At 53.9% G+C, this 23,660-nt stretch overlaps 11 protein-coding genes across 11 annotated transcripts; 2 read left to right on the top strand and 9 right to left on the bottom strand.

Annotated features, from left to right (window-relative positions):
- Window positions 1-29: 29 nt before the first annotated feature.
- On the top strand, window positions 30-1,938 carry P170DRAFT_513544 (sugar porter family MFS transporter; the record flags this gene model as incomplete). Its single annotated transcript, XM_024855122.1, has 2 exons — window positions 30-192; window positions 245-1,938. 2 exons carry the CDS (start codon window positions 33-35, stop codon window positions 1,726-1,728), a joined length of 1,644 nt encoding a protein of 547 aa, XP_024699645.1. The 3' UTR covers window positions 1,729-1,938.
- A 562-nt stretch (window positions 1,939-2,500) lies between these two features.
- On the bottom strand, window positions 2,501-3,271 carry atfB (bZIP transcription factor atfB; the record flags this gene model as incomplete). The annotated part of the gene is made up of 1 exon (XM_024844842.1): window positions 2,501-3,271. The coding sequence occupies one exon, from the start codon at window positions 3,269-3,271 to the stop codon at window positions 2,501-2,503; it is 771 nt and encodes a 256-aa protein (XP_024699644.1).
- Window positions 3,272-3,694: 423 nt separating this feature from the next.
- Window positions 3,695-4,571, bottom strand: P170DRAFT_283516 (uncharacterized protein). Its single transcript, XM_024843199.1, has one exon. The coding sequence runs from the start codon at window positions 4,325-4,327 to the stop codon at window positions 3,809-3,811; it is 519 nt and encodes a 172-aa protein (XP_024699643.1). The 5' UTR covers window positions 4,328-4,571; the 3' UTR covers window positions 3,695-3,808.
- A 1,386-nt stretch (window positions 4,572-5,957) lies between these two features.
- Window positions 5,958-8,074, bottom strand: P170DRAFT_468042 (uncharacterized protein; the record flags this gene model as incomplete). The annotated part of the gene is made up of 4 exons (XM_024852524.1): window positions 5,958-6,852; window positions 6,909-7,220; window positions 7,268-7,857; window positions 7,890-8,074. The coding sequence occupies 4 exons, from the start codon at window positions 8,072-8,074 to the stop codon at window positions 6,074-6,076; spliced, it is 1,866 nt and encodes a 621-aa protein (XP_024699642.1). The 3' UTR covers window positions 5,958-6,073.
- A 491-nt stretch (window positions 8,075-8,565) lies between these two features.
- Window positions 8,566-10,891, bottom strand: snf4 (AMP-activated serine/threonine-protein kinase regulatory subunit SNF4). The gene is made up of 6 exons (XM_024850128.1): window positions 10,520-10,891; window positions 10,025-10,148; window positions 9,734-9,883; window positions 9,312-9,668; window positions 9,138-9,247; window positions 8,566-9,076 (listed from the first exon to the last, which is right to left on the bottom strand). Exons 1-6 carry the CDS (start codon window positions 10,799-10,801, stop codon window positions 8,891-8,893), a joined length of 1,209 nt encoding a protein of 402 aa, XP_024699641.1. The 5' UTR covers window positions 10,802-10,891; the 3' UTR covers window positions 8,566-8,890.
- Window positions 10,892-11,746: 855 nt separating this feature from the next.
- Window positions 11,747-13,447, bottom strand: P170DRAFT_416894 (CRAL/TRIO domain protein). Its single transcript, XM_024847148.1, has 3 exons — window positions 13,352-13,447; window positions 12,452-13,292; window positions 11,747-12,385 (listed from the first exon to the last, which is right to left on the bottom strand). Exons 2-3 carry the CDS (start codon window positions 13,248-13,250, stop codon window positions 12,081-12,083), a joined length of 1,104 nt encoding a protein of 367 aa, XP_024699640.1. The 5' UTR covers window positions 13,251-13,292; window positions 13,352-13,447; the 3' UTR covers window positions 11,747-12,080.
- A 157-nt stretch (window positions 13,448-13,604) lies between these two features.
- Window positions 13,605-15,853, top strand: P170DRAFT_392519 (DNA-directed DNA polymerase alpha subunit POL12). The gene is made up of 4 exons (XM_024845980.1): window positions 13,605-13,967; window positions 14,033-14,224; window positions 14,277-15,576; window positions 15,630-15,853. The coding sequence occupies exons 1-4, from the start codon at window positions 13,639-13,641 to the stop codon at window positions 15,801-15,803; spliced, it is 1,995 nt and encodes a 664-aa protein (XP_024699639.1). The 5' UTR covers window positions 13,605-13,638; the 3' UTR covers window positions 15,804-15,853.
- An 84-nt stretch (window positions 15,854-15,937) lies between these two features.
- P170DRAFT_513538 (Apc13 domain protein) lies at window positions 15,938-16,700 on the bottom strand (the record flags this gene model as incomplete). The annotated part of the gene is made up of 3 exons (XM_024855121.1): window positions 15,938-16,516; window positions 16,588-16,626; window positions 16,695-16,700. 3 exons carry the CDS (start codon window positions 16,698-16,700, stop codon window positions 15,938-15,940), a joined length of 624 nt encoding a protein of 207 aa, XP_024699638.1.
- A 381-nt stretch (window positions 16,701-17,081) lies between these two features.
- P170DRAFT_392516 (translation initiation factor eIF2B subunit delta) lies at window positions 17,082-19,025 on the bottom strand (the record flags this gene model as incomplete). Its single annotated transcript, XM_024845979.1, has 2 exons — window positions 17,082-18,274; window positions 18,330-19,025. 2 exons carry the CDS (start codon window positions 19,023-19,025, stop codon window positions 17,279-17,281), a joined length of 1,692 nt encoding a protein of 563 aa, XP_024699637.1. The 3' UTR covers window positions 17,082-17,278.
- Window positions 19,026-19,374: 349 nt separating this feature from the next.
- Window positions 19,375-22,206, bottom strand: P170DRAFT_513536 (kinesin-3 family protein uncB). The gene is made up of 3 exons (XM_024855120.1): window positions 21,811-22,206; window positions 21,448-21,754; window positions 19,375-21,362 (listed from the first exon to the last, which is right to left on the bottom strand). Exons 2-3 carry the CDS (start codon window positions 21,728-21,730, stop codon window positions 19,681-19,683), a joined length of 1,965 nt encoding a protein of 654 aa, XP_024699636.1. The 5' UTR covers window positions 21,731-21,754; window positions 21,811-22,206; the 3' UTR covers window positions 19,375-19,680.
- A 450-nt stretch (window positions 22,207-22,656) lies between these two features.
- P170DRAFT_480097 (uncharacterized protein) lies at window positions 22,657-23,515 on the bottom strand (the record flags this gene model as incomplete). Its single annotated transcript, XM_024853754.1, has 2 exons — window positions 22,657-22,933; window positions 23,499-23,515. 2 exons carry the CDS (start codon window positions 23,513-23,515, stop codon window positions 22,657-22,659), a joined length of 294 nt encoding a protein of 97 aa, XP_024699635.1.
- Window positions 23,516-23,660: the final 145 nt, after the last annotated feature.

Here is a 23,660-nt window from a genome sequence, read left to right as displayed (position 1 = left end):
TCATCTTCTTCGCCTTCTTCAGATGGGCTATCATGAGCCCCTACACCCGCCTCTCCCAGGATGAGGCGTCTTCCTCCGCGCAGGGCGAATCCCCCTCCTCACCCGCTCGATTGGCCAAGCTGCGCATCTACTGGTTGACAGCTGTTATTTGCTGCGGTGGCATTCTTTTTGGATATGACTCCGGAGTAATTGGTGAGTGGCTCCCTCATGGCCCAAAAAGAGCCAAAGCTGACACATACCCCAGGAGGTGTCCTCATCTTCGACTCCTTTCTTCGCGACTTCAAGTACACCGCCGACGAACAAACCCGCGTCAGTTCCATCGCCGTCGGGATCCAGCAGGCTGGAGCTCTGGTGGGCTGCTTGGCAATATGGCCTCTAACCAATCGTCTCGGACGTCGTTGCGCCATGATGATCTGCTCCGCGATATTCTGCGCGGGCGTCGTCTTTGAAGTGCTCAATTCTCACGCTCTTTCCGTCTTCTACTTCGGCCGCGTCATCTGCGGCCTGGGCATTGGGGGCTCTGCCACCGTCATCCCCATCTACCTGTCGGAAATGAGTCCCAAAGACATGCGCGCCCGCCTGGGCAGCTGTTACCAATTCACCTTCACCGTCGGCATCTTGATCTCCTACTGGATCGACTACGGCGTGCAGTTCAGCGCCCCGACGGCAGCCCAATGGCAGGTCCCACTGGCGCTGCAGCTGGTCCCCGGAGCGCTCATGGGTCTAGGCATGTTGACGCTAGATGAAAGTGTGCGCTGGCTCCTCGCGCACGACGACCCCCGCCGTGCCTGGTCTAGCCTCGTCTGGATCCGCGCCTCGAACGGCCCTGACGTCGTCGCCGAATTCGCCGAGATGAAACAAAGCCTCGACGCCGACCGTCACGCCATGGACGGATTCCACCCCCGTGAGCTTCTCCAATGGCGCAACACGCGTCGTCTCGCTCTGGGAATCACCCTGTTCCTCGCGCAGCAGTCCACCGGCGCCACCGCCATGGCCTACTTCGGCCCGCAGTTCTTCGCCCTCCTCGTCGGCCAGAACAACGCCTCGCTCACCCTCCTCCTTACCGGCATCTTTGGCGCCCTCAAAGTCGCCAGCTGCTTCATCTTCATCGTTTGGATCGCCGAGCGCTTCGGCCGTCGCCCCCTCCTCATCCTCGGCGCCCTCGGCATGTCCTTCTGCATGCTCGCCACCGCAGCCGTCGTCAAAAACGACCACACCCAGCCCCTTCCTGCTTCTGCCTCCTCGTCCGCAATCAAACCCACCGGCGTCGCCACCATCGCCCTCATCTACCTCGACATCGTCTTCTACAACTTCTCCTGGGGCCCCCTGATCTGGCCCTGCACGTCGGAACTCTTCAGCTCCCGCATCCGCGAACCCGGCGTCGCCATCGCCGTCGCCGCCCAGTGGCTCTCCAATTTCGCCTGGTCCTTCTCCACTCCGTATATCCTTGCCGGTCTGGGCTGGGCCACCTTCTTGCTCTTCGGCCTGCTCGACCTGCTGTTCTCCGGGTTCGTGGGCGCCTGTCTCCCCGAGACGGCGGGGAAGAGTCTCGAAGAGATCGAGGCCGTGCTGGACTCAGCGGGAAGCTTTGGCAGCAGCGCTGGTCATCAGAGACTGGTGGTGGAAGAAGGGGAAGGAGAGGGAGAAGACGAGAGAGAAGAGGGAGAATCTGCGCCGTTGAATGGGAAAGGGTCGAGTTCGAGCTCGAGGGATCGTGTGTGGGCGTAACCTGTTACTTCTTCCCTCTCTTTCGTTCTCACCTCGTCCTCTTCCCATACCCACTCCCACCCTGGACTCATTCTCAAACAATCACTGTTGTTTATCGTTGAATAGATTCGATACTCATGACGAGAGCTGGTCCTATCAGGAGTATCTACTAATGGCTATAGAATAGAAGATATAGACGCTAGAATACAATACTATAAAGATACATCAGGCATGGATACTCCCAGCAAATTCTTTTACAATTTACAAATTACAACTCTACCACCAACCCATCTACACGGCCTCGTACTTTACAACACTCCATCAAGAAAAGAAAAGAAAAGGAAAAGAGGTGGTATTCGTATTCGAGAACCCCAGAAATACCATGGCAGAAGCCACCAAGCACAAAGCACGCAAAGCAAAGGCCACACCCTATGCTAGCCAAGCTAGTCAAGCGAATAGGGGGTGAGCATGGTCAGTAAACCATCGATTTTCTTGTTTTCGAAACAGGCGCGGAAGCAAAGAAAAGCGTAAAAATAAACAAAAGGTCGGATCCGACAATTCTTTTCCGAACACCAGAACTCCATCGCTAAATCGCATGATAAGAACAATATCAAGCCCAGAGGCCGTCACCGCTGAAACAAAATAGGAGCGCGTCCTTTGGGGATTTCGGGCACTGGACTTTCAAGTACACCGAGACACAACAGGTGTAGGATACAGGGGGTAATGAGTGAAGAGATTGGTAGTTGAGTGTCATCGGCAAAGCGAAATGACCCCGGTAGATGAGAAAGGATCTCTAGGCACATTTGTTCACGTCCAAGAGATTATCAAAGTCAACGTCTGCTTCCACGTTCTCGGTGGGCTCGCCATTCATCAGAGGACAAGTGAACTCGGTATTTATGGAATTGAGCGAGCCTCGTCTCTCCAGTTCGTCCCAGTTCGCTGCCGGGCTTGGAGAAAATCGCATAGGGCCGTCGAAACCAAAAGCAGCCGTGTCCGGCGTGGAAACGGGGATGTATTCCGACGCGGTCGTGCCGGGCGAAGACTCGGTAATGCTGGGCTGCTGGTTTGCAACGCCATTGACCATCTGCTGTAGGTAAGCGTCGATGGCCGGATTCTTACAGTCCAAGTGCTGAAACATAGCATTCTTGAGACTGAGCCGCATGTGGTTCAGTTCCGTTACCTCCTGATTCAACTCCTTATTTCTCTGCGAAAGCACCTGATCTATCGCGAGTAATTGATTGGAGTGGTCCTTCTTTTTTTGACGGCATTTGCTGGCAGCCAGACGATTACGCTCTAGGAACTTGGAGCGTGACGTCTTTTGCTTTTCAGTTTCTGTTTTGGGACTGGCGCTGGATGAGTTCTTTCGGCGCCGTCTAGGAGGAGAAGGGTTTCCCGACGTGCGGTTGACCGAATGACCGTGCTCCGCGGAAGGGGGTTGCTCGACGTTGCCGTTGTAAGTAACCGGCGCAATTGGGAGGGAAGACGGAACCGGAGCAGGCACATTCACAGGCTGGAATCCATCCACTTGATACTGAGCCAGGGTATAAAATGGCAGAGCCGACATTTGCTCGTTTCCGTCGTTGTATGGCGGCGGGGTCGGCTGGCCATTGCGAACATGGGTGTTGCTCATGGGAAGTGGTCCGGGAGTGTCCTGCGCTTCACTCTTGATAGGCCATGGCACCGAAGCCTGCACAGGACAGCAGTTATAATGACCGGTATCCTCCATGGGCATCACTGGGGACAGTCCCAGATCAACCGGACGAGGGGGGCCTTGATAGCCACCGACAAAAGGAAGGTTGTAGGTGTTCTGAAGACCCTCGGGCAGAGCAGTGCCCTGGGGAGGCATCTGACAATAGAAAGGCTGCTCCTCCATTGTGTGGCTTGTTGACAAGCGACTGGAGGAGTTCGGACAGCGTACAAAAAGAACGTAGGTGTGACGTAAGAAAGACGAAGAACGAGAGAACTAGAGAAGATGACGATGAAAGTTGATTTTCATCAATCAAAGATCACCAAGGCACTGGTCGCCCAAGGTGCGGTGGGAGTAGTTGGTGGTTGACGGAGGCAGGTTCGCCCTTTCGTGGGGTGGGTGAAAGAATACCATTTACAGGCGGAGAGGAAGAACCGAGAAGCACAGCAGAGAAATAAATAAGACGGCGGCAGACGATGGAGGGGCAGAGACTCTGTTCCGTGGGAGGAAGGAAAAATCCAAAGTCGAAATGTACCTTGTGGTGGGCAGGTACGCCCAACAGAAGATGGCCAAGCTAACCACGGTTCGATGTGCGGGCGGAAGTGCCAGCAGCTGAGGGGCCGTCGCTGTCCGACAAAGGGAGCACGGACTAAAGTGAAAAAAAAGACGTTCAAGCTGGCAAGGAAAGGCCGGCGGATATGTTGATGAAGGGGAAAGGATCCACCCGGTAACCATGGGAAGGTCTTCAGACCCCGGTGCAGAGCTCCCAGACCAAGAAAGCCGGAGGGCAAGGGGGAAGAAGGAAGCGAGCCAGAGCAATACAGAGAGAGGAACTGGCAACGGACAGCAAGCCAGAAAGAAGAAGAGGGGAGTCAATTGCAATTCCAACCTTGTGGAACGGTCAAACGGTCTCTCAAGTATCAGGCCAGACATAACCCTTCCCCCCTCCACGGCCGAAATTGAAAGGCCTACATCAGAGAAGGGAAAGGTAAAACAGCACACAGACCACCAATGGGAAACCAAACAAGGGACAAGGGAATCTCAGGCCGTCCAGGACCGCCGTTCATTTTGCTAACTGCGACACAAAGAAAGGGTGAAGAAAGAAGAGAGCGCGCTTCCATGACCTCAGATCCCGGAGGCAGGTTGCGCAAGCCTATGAAACCGATGACTGGATGGCTTGGGATCTCCCCGACCGGCGGCATTTGATTGGCTGGGGAAGGCCAGGAAGCGACCAGGAAAGAAACCGGAGTCTGGACGGACTGGACGTGCCATTAAGCCGATCTGGCGTTTGTGCCAGCCACGAGTCGACAGCATTCCGGAGCGATCCCCGCCATCCGAACAAGAATGATGCCATCATCGGACATTCCCCAAACCAGACGAGATGAAGAAGAGCAGGATGGGATGGAAGCTCGACGGAACCAATGGAAGGGCAGAACCTTGTCCGCAGCGAGAGCTCCTGCAGGCAAGCAGCAATCAGACGGGAGGAGATGACATCACGGCCAATGAGATGGGCCGATCTGCGCAGGACAAACAGTGAATCTGGTGACGGGGGAAAGCGACCGGGAATCAGGGTCGATGGCTTGACGGACGAGAGACGGAGGAATCAGAGGAATCAGAGGAATCAGAGGAATCCGAGTGGAAATGAACGCCAAGAGCCACCGACCCAAAGGACGATCTGTCACGGGAAGTGGAGCGGACTACTTTAGTGCCTTTGGGCTCTTTAGTGCCTCGCTTCCCCGGAGAAGGTGTTGACAGATCTCCTGGATGGACTTCCTTTCCATCCCGCAAGAACTTGGATTCCATCGTCTCGAGGAAAACCTTCAGCAGCGTCGGATACCTTTTTCCGCCGGCCAGACCGGCCGAGAGTCTCGCCGAAGACAGAAAATCCCCGGTGATTGAATGGAATTGTTCTCATCTCGTCCGTGGTTACCTCCCTGGCCCCACCGCATAGATTAGAGTCACTCCTAGTGGCACCATTCCTCCATGGAGGCCTTGACCCTACGAGTATGTTGTTGGTATCTCGTTTCGACCTGCGACGATGATTGGCGGAGATGCCACCCCGCGTACATTTTCACTCGGCATGTGACTGGCGCACTTCGTTCCGGGCCAAAAGTCTGAGGAGATGGAAACATCTAATCGAACCGTGTCGACGGTAGAGGCCGCGTGTCTCGAGTGCCTATATAAGCAGGTACTGTGCTTCTCACGAGCCCCCGCAGGGAGAGAGAGCCTGACAGGAGTCCGTAGAACCGGTTTTGGGCCATTGGTTTCCCTCTAGGGCCGGCAGAATCAGCCAACGATTCACCACCGACGGATCGGCAGCTGAGTCAGCGGGGTCCTGCAGCTGGCAGGTCTCCACCGGGAGTCTCTTCCTTGGTTCTTTCTTCCCTCAAAAGGACTCTCTCCCCCTCCTCCACCAAAGTCAAATCTGTCCAGTCCGTGGGCCCCGAGTCATGATCCTTGCCACTGGATCTATGGTCTCGGGTCTATATTACGTACGTCCCAGCCAATGGGCGGAACAAGAAGGGAGGGAGCAAACAAAAAGAAAAAGAAAGAAAAAAACCTCATATCCCCATCGATTTGACATTAATTAATTCGTGGCTGCCGCAACAAAAGTACGACCTGCCACTACCCCAACGGTTATTCCATACGTCCTGATCTCGCGCCAACGCCCCTGCCGTCTTACCCGGTATCGTCGCTGCTGGCGGTCCTTCTAGACTGCAGGCTGCAGCCCCGCCGCTCGCCGGGAAGGCCTCGACTCTGCCATCGTCGTAATCGTCGACTCACCTCCACCCATCCGTCCACCATCATCACGGCCACCCGCTGGCTCTCAATCTCGAGCTCAATGGCCCGGAACATATCTTGCTCGTCTTTGGGCTCGTGCCCCGTGAGTAGTGGCCCGAGAATCCGCCCCAGACTTTCGGGGGTCATCAGGGTCGAAGTATCTCCTCCCCCAACTTCGTGTTTCGCCAACTCTGCCGATCGCCCCATCTCTTGCAGCAGAAGCGCACCAAGCCCGAAAACGGCGCAGATCAGATTATATTGCAAGGGTCGGGTGAGGGCAAGGATGGCCAGACCAATCGCCGTAGACTTCGCCCCCCGCCCAGGTAACAAGCGCTCGTCGCTACAGGTGTCCCTGCCGATAATCCCTCCCGCGTGTTTGTAGTAGATATCCACCAGGACGCAGTGAAGCTCGGTCGACCCCAGAATGCCCCCCGGAAGTCCCGACAACAGAGCCTTGAATGCCCATGCAACCCCCAGAACCTGTGAGACATTTTGCCCCGGTGCTTCTTGGTTGAGCACGTCGACCAGATCAATGGGCATCTCGCTGCCTCTCAACGTCAACTCAATTCGCCCCTGCTCCCTATCGGCCGACAGGACCTGCTGGGCGAAATAGTCGTAGGTCCGAGCTGCCGTCTTCAAATCACCCGGGTCGTGAAATAGATGGCGCACCGCGGGAGCTAGATGCAACACACGTGAGCAGATCGAATCGTGGGTTACGACATGGGGTTCCTACCAAAGACCTTGAGATAGGTTGCCGTGGCCACAAAGCATACCGGTAGTCTCAAGGTAGAAGGGGCAAACTCTGCGGGTAGATTCAAAAAGCTGTGGCCTCCAAGTCGAGTCAGACTGTCCAATGATCTGCCTTTCAGCGAGGTCATACCATGAGAGCGCGAGGGGAAGTGAGCAAATGTCCTCATCCGACGCAATGGCCGTTGCTGGGTGGGAGAAGTTGGCACTTTCAGATGAAGGCTTGATTGCACTCTCTTGAAAATCCCAGTGCGGCGCCGGGTGACCTTTTTCTCGCCAGGGAGACGGGGGTTATTGTCTGTTTACGGTCAGATAGATAAAAGGCGAAGAATGAGATCCACTGACCACGGTTTTCACAAGATGAAGGTCCAGCGTCGTCGGATTTGACGAGTTTCAAGGGCTTGAGTCCCAACCTAGGTCCAAATTCATTGAACGCAGCGACCGCTGCGTGTTGATCGAATTTCACCAGTCCCTTCCCGCTGTTCGACGGTTGGCGTGGGAACAAATCATCTAGCATGGAGCTAGAATACCGCTGGGCAAGCGGGATTTCCTCCGTTTCGCTGCTCCCTGAGATGTTTAGGAACCGAGTACTTGGTCCACTGAACTCCGAGCTTTGCTGCCTTGTAGAGCATCTTGTCGTGGTGGAGGGGTCCGAAAACGGGTTGGAGCTAGGAATTTGATGAATCGGATCACCAGTATCGGTAAATGGATTCTGGGTGATGGTCTCTTCGCGACACACAAGAGCGATTGGAGTGGATGTCGACCTCGATGGATGGCGACAAACCGTTGCGCTTGTTTGTTCGGAATTGTGAGATCGGGTGGTGGTATCGCTCACTTTTCGGGATTCCGCATCGATATCTAAATATTTGTTGCACCGAGGCTCTGTGCTAGCACATAAAAATCGATCGTCCGGGGTTTCGAGTTCTACAGGACAGCTGTGGAGAGCGTGCGTCAATCCTTGACTTACACTAGAGCCACCGTCAACCTGCGCTGGAAGTGCGATTTGTCGATGGCTCTTGCGAGGACGAAGCAACGTCTTGAAACCGGCCAGTCGACGAGAGCCTCTGGCCGAGCGTCTTGGGGACGTCGATGGCAACTCCGGAAGTGTGTCCATCTGGCTGCAGGTTCCTGAACCTGTGCTGATATTGACATTTCCCAATTCACATCCCGTCAAGTCTTGATCATCCATAGCAACTGCTGTTGGTGAGATTCCATTGTTGCTGGTTCTTATAGTTGGACGAGTGACGGGGTCGTTGGTGGCCCTTGTTGGAGACCGAGAAAAGAGACTATCAAACAGCCGCATTGCGTTTTTAGGGGTTAAACAGAATAACAAGGCTCCAGCGCTATCGTAAGTCTAGCAGTAATATTTCATGAGAATTGTGTCATGCTCAGTCCACTGAAAGAAGGACATGATGACAGAAGAATTTGTTGTCCACCTTCTTGTCGTGACCGTGAATGAGGACTGCACCTTCCGCATATGGAATTCTGTGTTGAGACTTTGACTGGGAAAGCGCACTGATCCGTCACTTGTCGCGTCATGAAGAGCCGCCTCCGCTGTATTGCGCAGCAGAGAAAATACCGTATAAATACTGATGGAATAAAGAAAATAGGGAAGTACGACCACAGGGAGGAAACGTTGTGTAAGAAAAAGGAAATCTATTGATTTAAAGCCAAGTAAGCGCCAATGCTAGTAGGTTGGTCGTTGGCAAAATGCGAAGTGGCCAGAAAGCCGACCGACCCAAGAATGAACATCAATCATACATCACCTCCTTTTCTTTCACGTCACGTATTCATGAAGAAGTAGAATGGAAAAAGCCGTCATACCATGGTACGTAAGGCCCGGTTGTGCAAGAAACAAAAAGCAATTGAGCAGCCAAACCCGATGCTTGAACGGAAACCCAGATAAACGCCAGTCCCATGCTATGTTGAGTGTACGAAGGGCGCATCCAACGCGCACATCAGGCTTGATCAAGAGAATTCGTCGTTTTCGCCTTCTAGTAGTATGTACTGTAGGATATCACTCAGGGTGAGCACTCCTTTTAGTCGGAAGTTGTCATCCACCACGACCAACCGGTGCACGCGGGATTTGCGAATGGTGTCGAAGATAGTATCCAGACCATCATTGAGAGAGCAGGTGTAGATTCCAGGGAAGTCCTACGCGAGGGTTTACGTTAGCGCAGTTTCGGATGAGTAAAAGAGGCCGAATCATTCATACCTGAGGCCGCTTCTTCAATGCCTCACCGACGGTCAAACTTAGGTCGCCGTAGACACCCCCTTTAATCAATGTGATCACATCAACTGCTTCGAATACATTGTAGACGACACCTAGTTGAGAACAAACCGCAAGAATTAGTATGAAGCATGGGGCTATGAAGGGATAGACACAAACCTTCTGAGTTAAGGATAGGAACGCTCGATATGCTTCGCTCCACGAGAATATGAATCACATCGATAACAGGGGTATCCATCGACGCGGTAGCCACATTTTGGAAGGAACCAAGTCGCAGCTCTCCCAATGGCTTCTTCAACTTTTGCGTTTCGCTAACATTGACAGCCACAAACTTCAGAATGCGATACTGAGTGACGACGCTAAGAACGTGGGATCGGTCCGTCTGGCTATCATTCGTTACGAGAGGAATTCTTCGGGCTCGAGACTGGAGCATGCGCCGGCAGGCTTCATAAAGGGGTCGCTCAGGGTCGATGGAGATGGTTTCAGGCGGTGCGACGCCCAGTGCCTTTTCCACGTCTGAGACAATTCTTATAATCAGCCCGCAAGAACCGGCAATACCTGTGTCAATGGAAATTACCCACCTCGGAGGCTATCTAGCCGAAACTGATCGATTCTGTCCAGGGCCGCAGGATTTTGGAAGTAGTATTGGATGACATTGATGTAATCGGACGTGGTCAGTAGACCCGCGAAGGTGGAGGATTTGGAATCCCATAACGGAGCGGAAACAATGCCTATTTTCGGAGCACCCATCGGCATCTCGTTAGCAAGATGAACCTTCAATATGATGGGCCCGCTGGCGAGTATCGTGTGGCAGCAGCAATGCTGCGCTCGGTGAGGGGTCGGGCACGCGATTCGAAGGGACGGGTACATGCCATTCTGGATCAAGATATTCAGACTCTCTTTGACGGACAAGGACGTGTCGAATATGATCAGGCGGAAACTAAGCGGAAGGACATCGTAACTGGTACGAACTTTGAGAAAGTTGCGAATGGCAGACTACAGACATAACAAATAGGGCTCTATTAGTCAAGATCTTGACGCTTGTTTAACTGAACAAAATTCACGACAAATGTAAGTGCTTTGGCCATTCAACGGGTTCAAACGGTAGAATTAATTTACCCCGGGTTCGAGGATCCCATCCGACATTGAAGGGTCTCTAGACGCGGAGGATCGTAGCCCGCCAGCACAATCAGGTAAGATGAGGGGCACAGAGGGGGGGGGGGGGGGGGGGGGGGTCAGATGCAAGGATACTCGGGAAAAAGAAAACACAGATGGATAAAAATAGCATTCAGAATAGGAACGCGCGACGAGACGAGGGCCTCAGAGAAGTGGGAAAAAAGCAAAGAAGAAAAGAGAGGGACACTCACTAGACCCTGACGTTCTTCCCGATCGATCGCCCTCTCGGGCTGGACTGGGGCCATTGGAAGCGAAAGACCTCGGGGCCGTAGGTAGGAAGAAGGCTGCACAAAGCCTCCCTCGTGACGGACTGGTTGACAATCTGGGAAGGGGGTGCGGGCTGGATGGTGGTGGAAGGCAGCGGTGATCGGAGTGGTGGAGGAGGACGACGTAGTGGAGGGATGGATGTCGTCGGTCGCCGCGGGCTGGGGCGGTGGTGAGGTTCTGCCCGTGGGGTCTTCACCCGCCGTCATGATTGATGGTCGATCGTGAGTGTGTGGATTGTTACCGCCCCGTGAGAAAGTTACTTTACTGCGCTGGGGGTTAAAAAAAAAGAAAAAAAATACAGAAAAAAGAAAGCACAAGAGAAGACAGTGGGATGGATTGGAGCAAACCAAAGAGCGATGTTTGCAGCGGTTTGTCTTGAACTGCCTTTGAATGGTTCACTGCCGCCGTTGCCGCGTTGGAAATGCATAAGCTCAAGCGGGGAAAGCAGAGGAGCATAAACTGTACACCGACAGCTAATGAAGGCTCTGAAATCATATACATGTACATGGACCTACATGGACCTATACATATATCCCGCCTAGCTAGTTGACATACCGCTACACACGGGATGACGGTAGTATCGCCATACCCCAGTCCATATCTAACTTTCACTTTCGGCCTTGGATCGACAGGCCCCGTTGCTAGATGGAGGATGGGGGATGGGAGAAGACAGGGATGATTATTGACGCTGTCTTGAATTTTTCTGCTTTAGTCAATTTTATTGAATCGAATCTCTCGACCAATGATGCTGCACGCCTTGGCGCCTGAACTTCTACCGCCGCATTCCAACAACCGCAGTATGGGGCCCCATCGCCTGAGGAATAAGGCATCCAAATAGCTGGTACTCCACCAATTGTAGGAATTACGAGGTAAGACGCCGTATTCGTCTTGAATAAAACGTTCAATTTCCGATGATCAAGATGGTGATAAAGGGAAGGTCTAGATACACCAAAGGACCCCATTTTATACCTCACGATCTCGCTGGGGGCCTCATTCAATTCAACGGGAGGTCTCCGGTAAATCGCTGCGGATGACCTCATCTTGGCGGGAACGTTCCGGTATGCCTACCAAGGATACCGGGAATTCCCACACCAATGCCCCGCAATAAACAGCATTAGCTGTGATTTTTATATAATCAGACCTTGCACAGTGCATAGATTGTATTGAGAATGTCCAAATGTATAACACAAGATGTTTGTAGAGAAAAGCGATCTAGTCTATAAACATGATTTCTGCATGCCTCTTCAATGGAACAACAATAAACAGGCTAGAAGCACCAAATAGAAACCAGCAAATAATCAAAGATCTAAAACCCGAAATGTATATATATATATATATCAACAGTAGCGATAATGCATCTTCTAAAGAAGTCACGGCAGGTGTATAACGCAGGCTGAAAATATGACCTCTAGATATTAAACGAATCGAAAGAAATGACCCGGAAATCAAGCGCGGCTCTATAGGGCCGTATCGAAAGCCCGTCAGTTACTGGCTCTGGGCGAGGCTGGGGCTAGTGCCGGTCTTGAGGTAGTGCTCATATTCGCCGACTCGCTTGCCGCCCTGAACCCACCGCTCTTTGTATGCAGCTCTCCGCTGCTCGGTTAATTGAACGAAGGCAGGCCAGTACTGGGCATGATCATATCGGAATTCGACGTCGCCTCCCATGGATTTCATCAGCTGGCCTGGGGGCACATGCTGTCGCAGATCTTCGTTGAACTTGAGCTTGGGTCGGGTGTTGGGGTCGATCAACGGGGTGATAAGCTTGAAGAATCCCATGATCATGAATGGCACTATTGCACGAGGTTAGATTGATGAAGATTAGGCTTCGGCGGGGGAAAATATCGGGCACAACGTACTGTTGATGACCAAGGCCCGACCCAGTCTCTCCGGATAATGGTTCTGCAAGAAGCCAAGGGCCTGTTTGGCCTGCGAGATGCTGGCATTTTGTCCAGATTTCGTGTCGCTGTAATTGATGATCAATGCCAGAGTCTCCTGGTCAGGCGGCATCAAATCAATCAGTCGCTCCAGCATGAACACCAGATGCTGGATTTGGCGATCACTCTTCTCCGTGTTCTGGTTGGACGGCAGAAGATAGAGACACGGCCGCCCGTGGATGTCATACCCAAGGAGGACCTGCTTTCCCGTCTCGTTCTCGATCGAGATGTACTCTGGCGTCAGTCCCTCCACACCGTACTCGCGGCGCCATGTCAGGGTTCGTTGGAGTCGAGCCGCGGCCTCCTGGGCATTCCACTTAGTCGCCCGCAAGTATCGAAGCAGGCACTCCCGAGTCAAGTACATGCGCTCGTTGTCGGTGATCGGCTCGGAGGGAGCATTGTTTGCCGAGGTGGTAGGAACGGTTGTCCACTCCGAGACTGTCTTCAGGACTTCCTCGTATTTGGCTTTCTCCTTCTCATTGAGCTCGGCGGGCGGTTCGGGCTTCGAGGTCTCGAGAGGTCGGGGGAAAGGCTTTTGGATGAGACCGTCGGCGGCGGAGGTCGGCAGATCAAGTTCAACATCTTTACCGTTGGTAGCAGGCTCCGATGAGGCCTGAGCTTGGGTGGTCTGGGCCGGAGTCGGTTCCTGACCCTCAGTCTGAGGTGCAGGTGGGTTGGTTGAATTCTCCGCCGAAGCAGCGGTTTCCGACGGTGTGGACATGGTAAGCGGATGTGTAAGCGTGGCAATTAGTTAGGGTTCGATCTAGAAAGTAGACGTCAACAAATGAGCATAGAAGGGGAAACAGGACCGCCGTGTATCACCTCGAAGCGCACTTTTTTGTGCTGTCTGTCCTTTTTGTCTTTTCTAGGGGATCCCGACAAATGAATGAGCAGGGTCACCAGTCAGCAGTGATCGACAGGCCCACAGGCGATCGTCGACAGAATAATCTACGGAATACGTGGACGGCGGGTCGCCGCCTGGGCAGCCCGATCCGGCAGGCGGTCACCACGCGGGTGCGCGTCTCTCGTCCGGCGCGCGTCGGGACTTTCTCGCGGTCATTGAAGCCTCGACTGGTGAGCGTCAATCGCAATCGCCTCAAGTCGACACCATGGCAGACGACGTCGTCGCAGAGCTCAACGAGCTCTTTGCAGGAGCCGCTCCAGGTGGAATTCCCAAGGATGTTCTGGCAGAGTTGCAGTCCATCCTGCGGGTGCATTCCATCGCCCCGCAAGAGCTGTTCTATAAATGGGAATCATATTGTTTGAAGATGGGCGCGGAGGAGACGAAACTGAACCTGGATACCGTTCGTATGTTCAAGCGAGACGTGCAGGACATTTTGGAGCGCGAGAGTCGAGGCAAGGCTGGACGACATGCGGAAACCAGAAAGGCGACCACGGCAACCCCTCGGGCTAATGCGACCTCCGATGTATTTGGCATGTAAGTAGAGGTGCTGTCAAATGAGGATGGTATCCTACCCATGACAAGAGCTAACTGCGTCTCAGGTTCGACGGCTTGACACCCAATGCCTCTCACAACCGAACGCCCAATAATGCCAATGGCTCAGCGAAGCGGAAGTCCGATTTCGGGTCACCGTCCATCTCGAAGGTTGGGAGAGGAGGCAACAATGAGTCTCCGATGGGCACAAAAGCTGCCCGTAAATTGGCAAACGGCGGACCTGTGGGTGATGGGCCTCAGTAGGTGTCATAAACCTGAATCTCGAGTAACGTTAGTTGACCGCAACTGCAGACCGGTACCCTTCTCGGAACGCCCGAATCCTGGACAGACAGTCGAAACCCTCAACTCGCAGTTATCGGCCCCTGACACCCCGATGGCACCCTACTCGGAAGCTCGGATAAAACCGACGGCGAATACGGATCTGAAGAAATTCGGTTATAAGCCCATGGCAATGCGGCAATCGGAAGCGTCCGAGATCCTGGACGATCGAATCGATGAGTTCATGGCGTTATTCCAGAAACAATACGAGACTGAGGATCTGCCGTTTGGCAGTGCGTCCATCCAAAGTACAAGTGAGGTTGTTGCTGTTGGGCGGATCGCATCAGACAGCCTGGAAGGGAAGCTCAACCCAGCGTCCCTTGTACTAGAGACATCAAGACGAACGGGAGCCGGTCTACGGGTGCCTTTGAAAATCGAGTCACTCCCGTCGGTGAACTTCATCCCCGGGCAGATCGTGGCGCTGAGGGGTATCAATGCTTCGGGCAATTATTTCTCAGTCAAAGAGATACTTCCGACGCCGCTTCTTCCTCCAGCCGCTTCGTCTGTGGCGGCGCTGGATAACATCAACAACCGTTTAGAAGAGTCTGGCTCTTCGCCATTGAACGTATTAATTGCCTCGGGCCCGTATACAGCTGACGACAATTTGGAGTTCGAGCCGCTGCACGAGATCTGCCAAAAGGCCGCGGACAGCCTCGCGGACAGCCTTATCCTGATGGGACCATTCTTGGACATCGAACATCCCCTGCTGGCATCGGGTGACTTCGATCTCCCCGAATTGAACGGATTGGACCCGGACATGGCAACCCTTACCACAGTGTTCCGGCATTGCATCTCAACGCCACTACAGCGGCTGGCTGCCGCCGTGCCCAGCATTACCATCGTCCTGCTGCCGTCCGTCCGCGACGCTGTGAGCAAACACGTTTCCTGGCCGCAGGAACAGCTCCCGAAAAAGGAGCTGGGACTGCCGAAGCAAGTGCGCATGGTGTCCAACCCCGTGACCTTATCCCTGAATGAAACCGTCATCGGCATGGGCTCGCACGATGTCTTATACGAACTCCGCAAGGAGGAGGTTCTTCACGGACGGCCTGCGGAAGGAAACCTGCTCACGCGACTCCCCAACTACCTCATCGAGCAAAGACACTTCCTTCCGATCTTCCCCCCATCCTCACGAGACTCGTTCCCCAAGCCTCCCATCGAGGACAACTTGGCCACGGGAGCCATGCTCGACGTCAGCTACCTCAAGCTCGGAGAGTGGTGGAACGTCCGGCCCGACGTGCTCATCACGCCGAGCATGCTCCCACCATTCGTCAAGGTAAGTCATCTTACGTGGGCCGAACGAACCCGTCCTAAAATCCGCATCTCTAGGTGGTCAACAGCGTCCTAGTCATCAACCCGGGCACACTCTCCAAACGACGCGCAGCCGGAACCTACGCGCAGATGGCCATCCACCGCCGAGACATCGACGAGGAGGAACGCGACCAGAAACAGCTCAGCCACAAGCTTTACGAACGCGCGCGCGTAGACATCATCCGGATTTAGGATCTAATGTATCGATAGGACTAGTGACCATGAATGAACTAATGACCGGGTATAACGCATGCATAATCCAGCAACACCATAACCTGATGCTTTCCAACCCCCAACTCCCCCCGAACACAAAGAAAAAGCGAAAATCACCGTAAACAAATCACCTCCCTCCTCCCCCCCATCCTCCTCCCACTCTCCTTAACCCTCACCCTCACCCCCGCCGCACTCCCACTCCCCACCCCCATATTCGCACCCCCAGCACCAGCACCCACACCACCCACCCCAGCCAACCCTCCCCCTCCTCTCCCTCCAACTCCCCCACTCGCCCCCATCAACTCCTCCATCCCCAGATCCCTCCACACCGCCTCGCGTCTCCTCTCCATCGCCCTTGCAATCCCAAACGCCGCATGCTGATCGGGCACCACATCGTCCTCGTCCTCCGGGTTCGGCGGCTGATACTGCGCCGCGACGTAGATGTCCTCTATGGGCAGGAATGAGGGGACGAGCGTCGGGGACGTCGAGCCGTAGGTCACGGTTGTGGTGCCGCCGGAGGGGCCGGCTGGGTTGGGGTTGTTGGGGCCCGGGGGAGGGGCGTGGGTGGTTGTTGTGATGGCGGTGGGGTTTGAGGATGTGAGGCTTGAGGTGTGTGGGCGCGTGAAGTCTTCGTAGAAGTCGGCGAGGCGAGGGTGATGCATGTGGATGTTTGTGGGGGAGGAGTCTTTGCTCTGGTGGTTTTGTGGGGTTAGTTTTGAGGGGATTGTGGAGAGAGATGGATGGAGGGGAGGGGTGGACGGACCATTTTGATGAGGTTGGTTTCGTTGCTGTGGTTTGAGGTCTAGAGTGGGTGGATAGGTGGATGGATGTAGTTGTTGGATGTTTGTCGAGGACGCGATGTTGATTGACTTTCATGTTGGATGGTAAGACCGGCAGAATGGCATCTCTCACATGACTGAGTGGGGATACTGCCGGGTTTAAAATGTCCGCTTTGATGGAAGTGGTGCACTTGAAAACTCTGCTTCGCAAGACAGAACTAATTAAAGCGTATGCCCGACATTTACACATCTCACATGTAAGCATATAAATTGGAACTGTCAAAGGATATCACTTTGAGAGACCAGGTCCACATCGAAGCTTTGGCGGTCAGGATAGCGTAGGCGGTCAGGTTGAAGATATCAGGGCAAGAACCCTGACCGCCTACTCAGTTCACGGGCGGTATGCCGGATCTATCGACCTAGCTATAGACTGGTTAAGACATGGCGAAGCAAACAAACAACAGAGTTAAGAAGGTATGAAACTTTTACTCTAATGCCTACCTAACTATCCCAGTACACCGTTAGTCAATACTCAGTACATCATGTCGAGTCCTCCGAAAATGCCATTCCATCATATCATCCTCGCCCGAGATTAAAGAAAAAAGAAAAAGAAAAGACCACGGATTCATTCCAGCTACCAAGAAACGGAAAGAAAAGAAAAAGAAATCAAGCCACTTAAAGATTCGTACTCATCCGATGCACAATAGGCACAGCACTAGGCGGCAAGCTGCCCATTTCCGTAACCACCATGTCCACGTACTCGGCCGGGGTGACGTCGTACATGATGTTGAGCAGCTGCAGGTTGGCAGTGTCTCTCCAGTTCGTCAGAGGGGATTCGCCGATCTTGGGGGTGTTGGTGGGTTCGGGACTGGGAGCCGCCGCTTTGCTGCCCTTCTTGGTGGTCTCTGCTTGTGCGGCGGCCTCGGCGGCAGGGTCTGGTAGGTCGGTGAATTGCTGCGCCGGTTGGTTGGAGACCAGCTCATCGGCATCGGCAATCTCGTTGACGACGATGCTGTCCAGCGCAACGCGGTCGGTGAACTTGACGGTCTCGCAGCACACGATCACGGGAACCTCGACGCCGCCGGCGCGCTCCTTGGCCGACATGGCGACCAGCGCTGTGCCGACTCGCGAGTACAATCGTCCGTTGCTGGTCATGGCATGGGCGCCGAGGAACACCCGGGTGGCATCCTTGATCGCGTGGCTGATGCCGTTCACCAGCGAATACTGGACTTCCAGACCGGCGTTGGCGAGAGTGCGCGCCAGGTTCTTGCCCTCGAACAGGGGACGAGAGTCGATGATGGATACGCGGAACTTCTTGCCCTGCTTGTGCGCGGTGAGGAGCGTCTGCTTGACAATCGAGCTGCCCGCAAACGTGACGATCACATCGCCGTCCTGGATCTTCTGCGCAGCGCTTCCCGCAATAACCTGGTCGGCCACCGTGATCTTCTCGCGAATAAAGCTGTCAATGAAATCGCTCAGCGAAGCCTTGGCGCTAGCCTCCGGCATGGACGGGTCGATGGACGAAATGGCCAGCTTGAGGGCGCGAATGGCATTGCCTTGACTGATCGAGAGCGGACGGCATGTCGAAAGGTAGGTGATCTGATGAGACATGTGGGTAGTCAAATGGCGAGGAAGGGAAGTACCCAGAGGGGTGGTGTAAGCCTCGATAACCTAAACCCACATTAGCATTGCATCCCAACCCTCCAACAAAGAACAAGGAACATACCCTCTTGAACGCCAACAGAGTAGCCACACATCGAGCACTACTTCCACAAACCACATAATCCCTCATCTGCAACCCGAGCGCCAACACAGCCGGATGCACCTCCTTTCCAGCGCCCGCGATAGTTGTCCTCCTCGGCTGCCCATACAAGTGCCCGAAAACCGCAACGTTCTTATCCTCCTGCTTCTTCTTCTTCTGCTCCGCCCCAGACCCAGGAGCTCCGGCATGCACGGAGCCTCTCCGATGCCGCTGACCTTTCTGCGACGCGCCGCCCGCCCCAGCAGCATCCTTGGATCCCGCGCCACCAGCACCACCCGCACCCGCACCGCCAGCACCGCCCTTCTTCGAGGGCGTGCCGGGACCGGCAGCGGCGCCAGCACCGCCGGCGCCCTCACGCTCGAGCTTCTCGCGAGCGCGACGCGCCGCCTTCTCGGCCTTCGCTTTCTTTTTCAGCTCGCCGGGCGTGAGCTTCTGGTCGGCTGCTCCGTCCGCGGCACCGGCATCGGGCTTGGCTTGTTGTTTCGGTTGCTTCGCGGGGGTGGGTTTCGAGGCGGGATCGGCGGACGGCGGTTGCGAGGGTTGCGAGGGAGGTTGCTGCTGCTGCGTCTGGGATTCCGGGACGGATTGCGACGGGGCAGGAGGGGCGGGTGTAGAAAGGCCCTGGGACGTGGGATCTGTAGACTCGACGGGGTTCGCCATGGTGGGTTGCATGGGATGAAAGGGGGGAGAGAGTCGAGGGGAATTGGGTCGGTCAAAGAGAATGAAATGAAATGAAAGTCGGAGGGGCACATTCAATGAGTAATAATGGGAAATTACTGCATCGGGCGACTTTTTTCTGCCTCAGGCGGTGAATGGACGGGCGATGCAGATTATGTAATCGTGCATGAACATCGCCCGATCGGGAAGTCAGTTTGCATGCAGGACAAACACGTCGACCAGAAGGATATTGTCTCATAGGCTGGTGGCGGAGGGAGGACCATGCGTCGGGCTTCTACGCTGCTCGCTAGAACATTGCTAAAATGATCATCAATTGCATCGTGATTAATCTGTCATGCCTCATAGAATTATGGCATACATTCATCTCGTCATTTCGTCAGGCCAAAAAAGTCACAAGAAGTAAAGAAGAAGGCAAGGATCAAAAAAAGCAAAACACTCGAGAAAAAGACAAAAGTGCATGCAACAAATGACCTCCCAAGACAATAGACAGCCTCTAGCTGCCAGGAAAAAAAGGTCAGGGTATCATGGCCTCTCCATCCGCTGTTCATCCACCAGAACCAATAAGAACAAAACTCCGATCGCAGTGCGCCGTAAGCCCAAACCAACAAAAGCCACCCAAGCTGCTGCCCAACAAGACCTACCGGGTATTGGTCCAGATGTCGCCCAGAGCTCGTCGGCGTTTGCGACTCGGATGTCCCTGGACCGCTCGGAATCGTTCATGGTCTGACGCCAGCTTGCGTTTGAAAAGGCTGAGGTCCATGAGGAGATCCTCCATGTGCGATTGCATGTCTTGAACTTCCAGCTGATTATCGTTGATACGGATCGTATCCTCGTCATCTTCCCAGACCAGGTCTGGTTCGGTTTCGACGTCTGATGTCGGTGATCCGGGACGGTTCTCCTTACCTCGAGACATGTAGCTGTCGTTTTCGCTTACAGTGCTCAGACTGGTGCTCCGTTTTTCGAGGGTCACCGGAGGAATTGGGTTCTTTAAACTATCGAGTGCGAGCTTGAGATGGTTGCGAAGCGCTTCGTTCTCGGTCTGTAGCTGTTTAATCTTGCACTCGCTGACCATCTTGGTCTCCTCCTGCATTCGTTGGAGTTTCTCCACTTTCTGCTGATAGTCCTCCAGTTTCTCATTTTGCATATCGGTTTCCCTTTTGTTGGCTGTGGCAAGACTGACACTGAGTTGCAGCGTGCGAATCGTCTCCGCCATTTCTGCGATCTGTTTATCCCTTTCTTCAGCGGACAGGTGATCCTGGTTTACTCGGGCCCGCGTGCGAATGTGCTTGGCCTGGTCTGCATATCGCAGTGTCGATAGAGTTTCGTCGTAGTCTGATGGCGAAATACATGCGATCATGGCTGTCTTCGAGTTACCGCCCAAACTGTCTTTCAGCAACCAGGTGAGGATCGAATCCCGATAGGGCACGACATCTTTGCCTTTGCGTTTCCCCTGGCGGCCTTGTTTGGGATCTGCGAGCGCTGCAATGACCCGACCTAGTGTCGTTAGTGACTTATTGATGTTTGATCCCTCACGCAGTCGCTGGCCCGTCGCTTCGGTAGACTTGGCTCGTTCAGAACCCGCCAGATCGACGAGTCGAATACGCGCCGTACGCTCTGTAGTTTCGTCCGTGGAAAGGTCGTGGTGGATCTGCTTTAGGGTAATGGTGAACACTGCATGGGAACGCGAGGAAGTGTCATTCATCTTGGTGCTTGCAACAGTTCGCGACACGTCGCCCTTGCGCATGGACTTCATGAGTTCCGCAAAGTTTCGCACTGACACCTCTGTGAGATCTTTGATATAGGGCCCCTCTGACGGCGATTCGCGAATGCGAAGATAGTGCGGAGGATCCGTCCGGGGAACTAGCAAGTCGCGCACATGCTCATTGTAAACCTCAAAGTAGGACACGCGGACGTTGAAACTCATATCAGCCGTCTGTGCGCCCTCAATGCGCTGGAACAGATCCTCGCAGGTGCGCGGTATCAGTCCCGGTTGATCTGGGGTTCCCATCATCGTGTAACTCTTTCCAGAACCTGTCTGACCGTAGGCAAAGATGCAAGTGTGGTACCCCTCAAAGTTGTGGTCGAGAAACTCCTCTCCGAGACAATTGTACACATCCTCCTGGTAGGCGTAGTGCTCGTCCTCCTGATCATGCGACCAAAACGAGTTATCAAATATAAACGACTTGTCCTCCAGGATCTTCCCTCGGGCCTGTGATTTCGGTTTCCCTTCATCCTGGGGATTGATGCGCGGCGCTCTTAACTTGGTCATTTGCGTGTTCGGGTCCATGGCGATCAGACACTCAGCATTGCGCTCAATTTCTATACATCATCGCCACGTGTGAGTTCAACATTTACCTCCTGCATATTCCCACCCAGTCCATCCTTTCGTGAAGCAAGTACATACCTCTGGGTAAGAAATTCCGCACCCGTACTACCACGCGCACGTTGCCCCCCGGCGACGGACTAGCCACCCCATCCATGCGACTCGGGGACCTGATCACACTTTCCTTGGCGCGCAGGGAAGGGCTGGACGCCGTGGACCGCAGAGCCGCAGAGGAGGCATTGGTGGAGCGAAGAGACGGACTCGTTATCCCGGTGACGGCGGAGGCTGCGGAGGTAATGGAAGACTGCGAACTGGGCCCGGTGCCATGGCCGAGGTGGTTGTAGAAACGGGGATCCAAGGCCATGTCCTCACAGGAATGCCTCAACAACTGTTCAAACTGAGTGACGAGGTCTCGTTGGCGATTGAGAAGGTAATGGTACATACAGGCTCGTACCACCGATGGATGGCGAGTTTGGGGGAGGACAGGCAGGGCAAGGAATAGATAGGAAGGTCGCTCGGTATTCAATGCTGCCGGCTGGCCGAGTCGAAACGCAAGGCGAGGCGCGGGTCTCAGATGGTCGTTCCTGCGAAATTACTTGGTTTTCCGTTTGTTTTTGCCGAAAGCACTGACAGCGACAAGCCAGGGGTTTATGCTTCAGGGCCACCGCGTGCAGGGGAACACATGGGTTTGTGTATGGTCGGTCTTTTCAACAAGGGAGCAAGTCGGGATATGCCACCAAGGGACTTCTGCGATGGAGGATCAAAGAGAGAAACATGCAGTGGACACCACGCAAGGGCCAGAGACAAAGTGGAATCTGGAGAGCGGAAGAGAGGGAAACGGCGTGGAGAGAATACGGAGGAGAATAATTAATGCACTGCATCCAGTTTGCATTCGTTTGGTTTTTGCCCGATTCGGGGGGTTTCGCGGCCTGAGGCAGCTACGGGAGAGTTGGGCGGTTGCCATAGCAATTCGCCCGGGGCATCTGTCGGTCAGCCTGCGACACCTTGGCCCAGGTCTACGCTGTCAATGCGTATATTATTATTTCTTTTCATGCTTTCCGAATGAATTTGACTCTACGGATAAAATGAATTCTACGAGCTGCATAACGTTGGAGGCTAATCTCATGTTGCCGGTAAACTCAGTCCTATTCGGCTGTCGGCATAGTACTCAATGCATCGATACATACAACATCATATCATTCATTTCGGATTTCATTTTCAAATCATCAAAGTCAATGTTCATAGTTTGTCTGAGCCCTTTGGGCGACAATGTCAGCTGCGGTGCAGTATTTAATCAAAGTCCTCAGTAGCAGCTTCATAGGCATCGGCCTCGGGCTGTTGATGAGGGCCTTTCGAGGACATCTTCACGCCATCGGTGTACGCATAGCGATCGGGGACGGGGTTTCCGTTCTTGTCCAGTGTTGTCTCGAGGATCTCCTCAGTGTTCCACTCAGGGTTAAGAGAGGTACCACCTTGTTGTTGTTGGGAACCCTGCTGCCCCTGGGTCATGTTGCGGAAAACGCTTTCAATCTTCGAGGTCGGGATAGTAGGCATGGTGGAGTTGTTACTGCTGATTGGTTAGACCTTGTCGGCTGCCCAGCACGCTAATAACAATAGCTGTCTGAGGTGCGTCCAAGACAACTTTCCGCTTGAAACGTACCAGCAAGCTGTGTATTGATTCAAAATTGTCTGTGATGTAGCAATATTCGATTCATCTCTGACGCAGGAAAGAACAAGAGAATTGTGTGTAGTTGCGGGGTTTACTTATATGGCAGTGGGTGGCGTTGATGATATGATAATGACGACGACATTCATCGCCATCTCTCTGGGGGCGTTTCTCCGCACGGGGCCATTGGACGAGTCGAGGCTCGAGGACAAAGAAGCTGATTCCATGGTCGCCAAAGCGTGAGGTCATGACCGTAGAGGTTGTTCAATGAGGTCGCGAGAGTTCGCAAGGGTCGACGTGTCTTTCCCAACAAAGCTCGGGATCCTCTTCGTTGATTATGTCCCGATTGTGTCATCGCTGACCGGGATCCTTTTGGATGGAGACAATCCGAGTAGAATGGAAAAACCAATCTTCCTGGATGCTTTGGGAATGCCGAGGCTGACAGGTTAGAGTCGCCAGGGCTCACTAGTCGCGGTCGGCCATTTTCTCCTTCCAACCTGCATCCCATCATCAATAATATCGGGCTGCATATTGATTGCATACCACACCCAGTTTCCATCGACTCTCCGTCAATAATATCAGCCCATTATCAAAGATTCCTCAGCCCTATCCGTGCGGGGCGTGGGCC

The sequence above is a fragment of the Aspergillus steynii genome, assembly GCF_002849105.1.
Source record: "Aspergillus steynii IBT 23096 chromosome Unknown P170scaffold_9, whole genome shotgun sequence".
Lineage (NCBI taxonomy): Eukaryota > Fungi > Ascomycota > Eurotiomycetes > Eurotiales > Aspergillaceae > Aspergillus > Aspergillus steynii.
The sequence above is the reverse complement of the archived record's forward strand: the minus strand, read 5'-3'. Positions and strand labels throughout refer to the sequence as shown.

Excerpts from the sequence above, each read along its gene's own strand:
- P170DRAFT_283516 (XM_024843199.1), bottom strand. The coding sequence starts at position 4,327 with ATGTCTGGCCTGATACTTGAGAGACCGTTTGACCGTTCCACAAGGTTG.
- snf4 (XM_024850128.1), bottom strand. The coding sequence starts at position 10,801 with ATGACGGCGGGTGAAGACCCCACGGGCAGAACCTCACCACCGCCCCAG. Across the intron at positions 9,669-9,733 it reads TCGGCTAGATAGCCTCCGAG|ACGTGGAAAAGGCACTGGGC; the intron begins GTGGGTAATTTC and ends GAATTGTCTCAG. Across the intron at positions 9,077-9,137 it reads CATTGAAGAAGCGGCCTCAG|GACTTCCCTGGAATCTACAC; the intron begins GTATGAATGATT and ends ACCCTCGCGTAG.
- P170DRAFT_392519 (XM_024845980.1), top strand. The coding sequence starts at position 13,639 with ATGGCAGACGACGTCGTCGCAGAGCTCAACGAGCTCTTTGCAGGAGCC. Across the intron at positions 13,968-14,032 it reads ACCTCCGATGTATTTGGCAT|GTTCGACGGCTTGACACCCA; the intron begins GTAAGTAGAGGT and ends ACTGCGTCTCAG. Across the intron at positions 15,577-15,629 it reads TGCTCCCACCATTCGTCAAG|GTGGTCAACAGCGTCCTAGT; the intron begins GTAAGTCATCTT and ends CCGCATCTCTAG.
- P170DRAFT_513536 (XM_024855120.1), bottom strand. The coding sequence starts at position 21,730 with ATGGCCTTGGATCCCCGTTTCTACAACCACCTCGGCCATGGCACCGGG. Across the intron at positions 21,363-21,447 it reads GCGGAATTTCTTACCCAGAG|AAATTGAGCGCAATGCTGAG; the intron begins GTATGTACTTGC and ends GATGATGTATAG.
- P170DRAFT_416894 (XM_024847148.1), bottom strand. The coding sequence starts at position 13,250 with ATGTCCACACCGTCGGAAACCGCTGCTTCGGCGGAGAATTCAACCAAC. Across the intron at positions 12,386-12,451 it reads TCGGGCCTTGGTCATCAACA|TGCCATTCATGATCATGGGA; the intron begins GTACGTTGTGCC and ends CTCGTGCAATAG.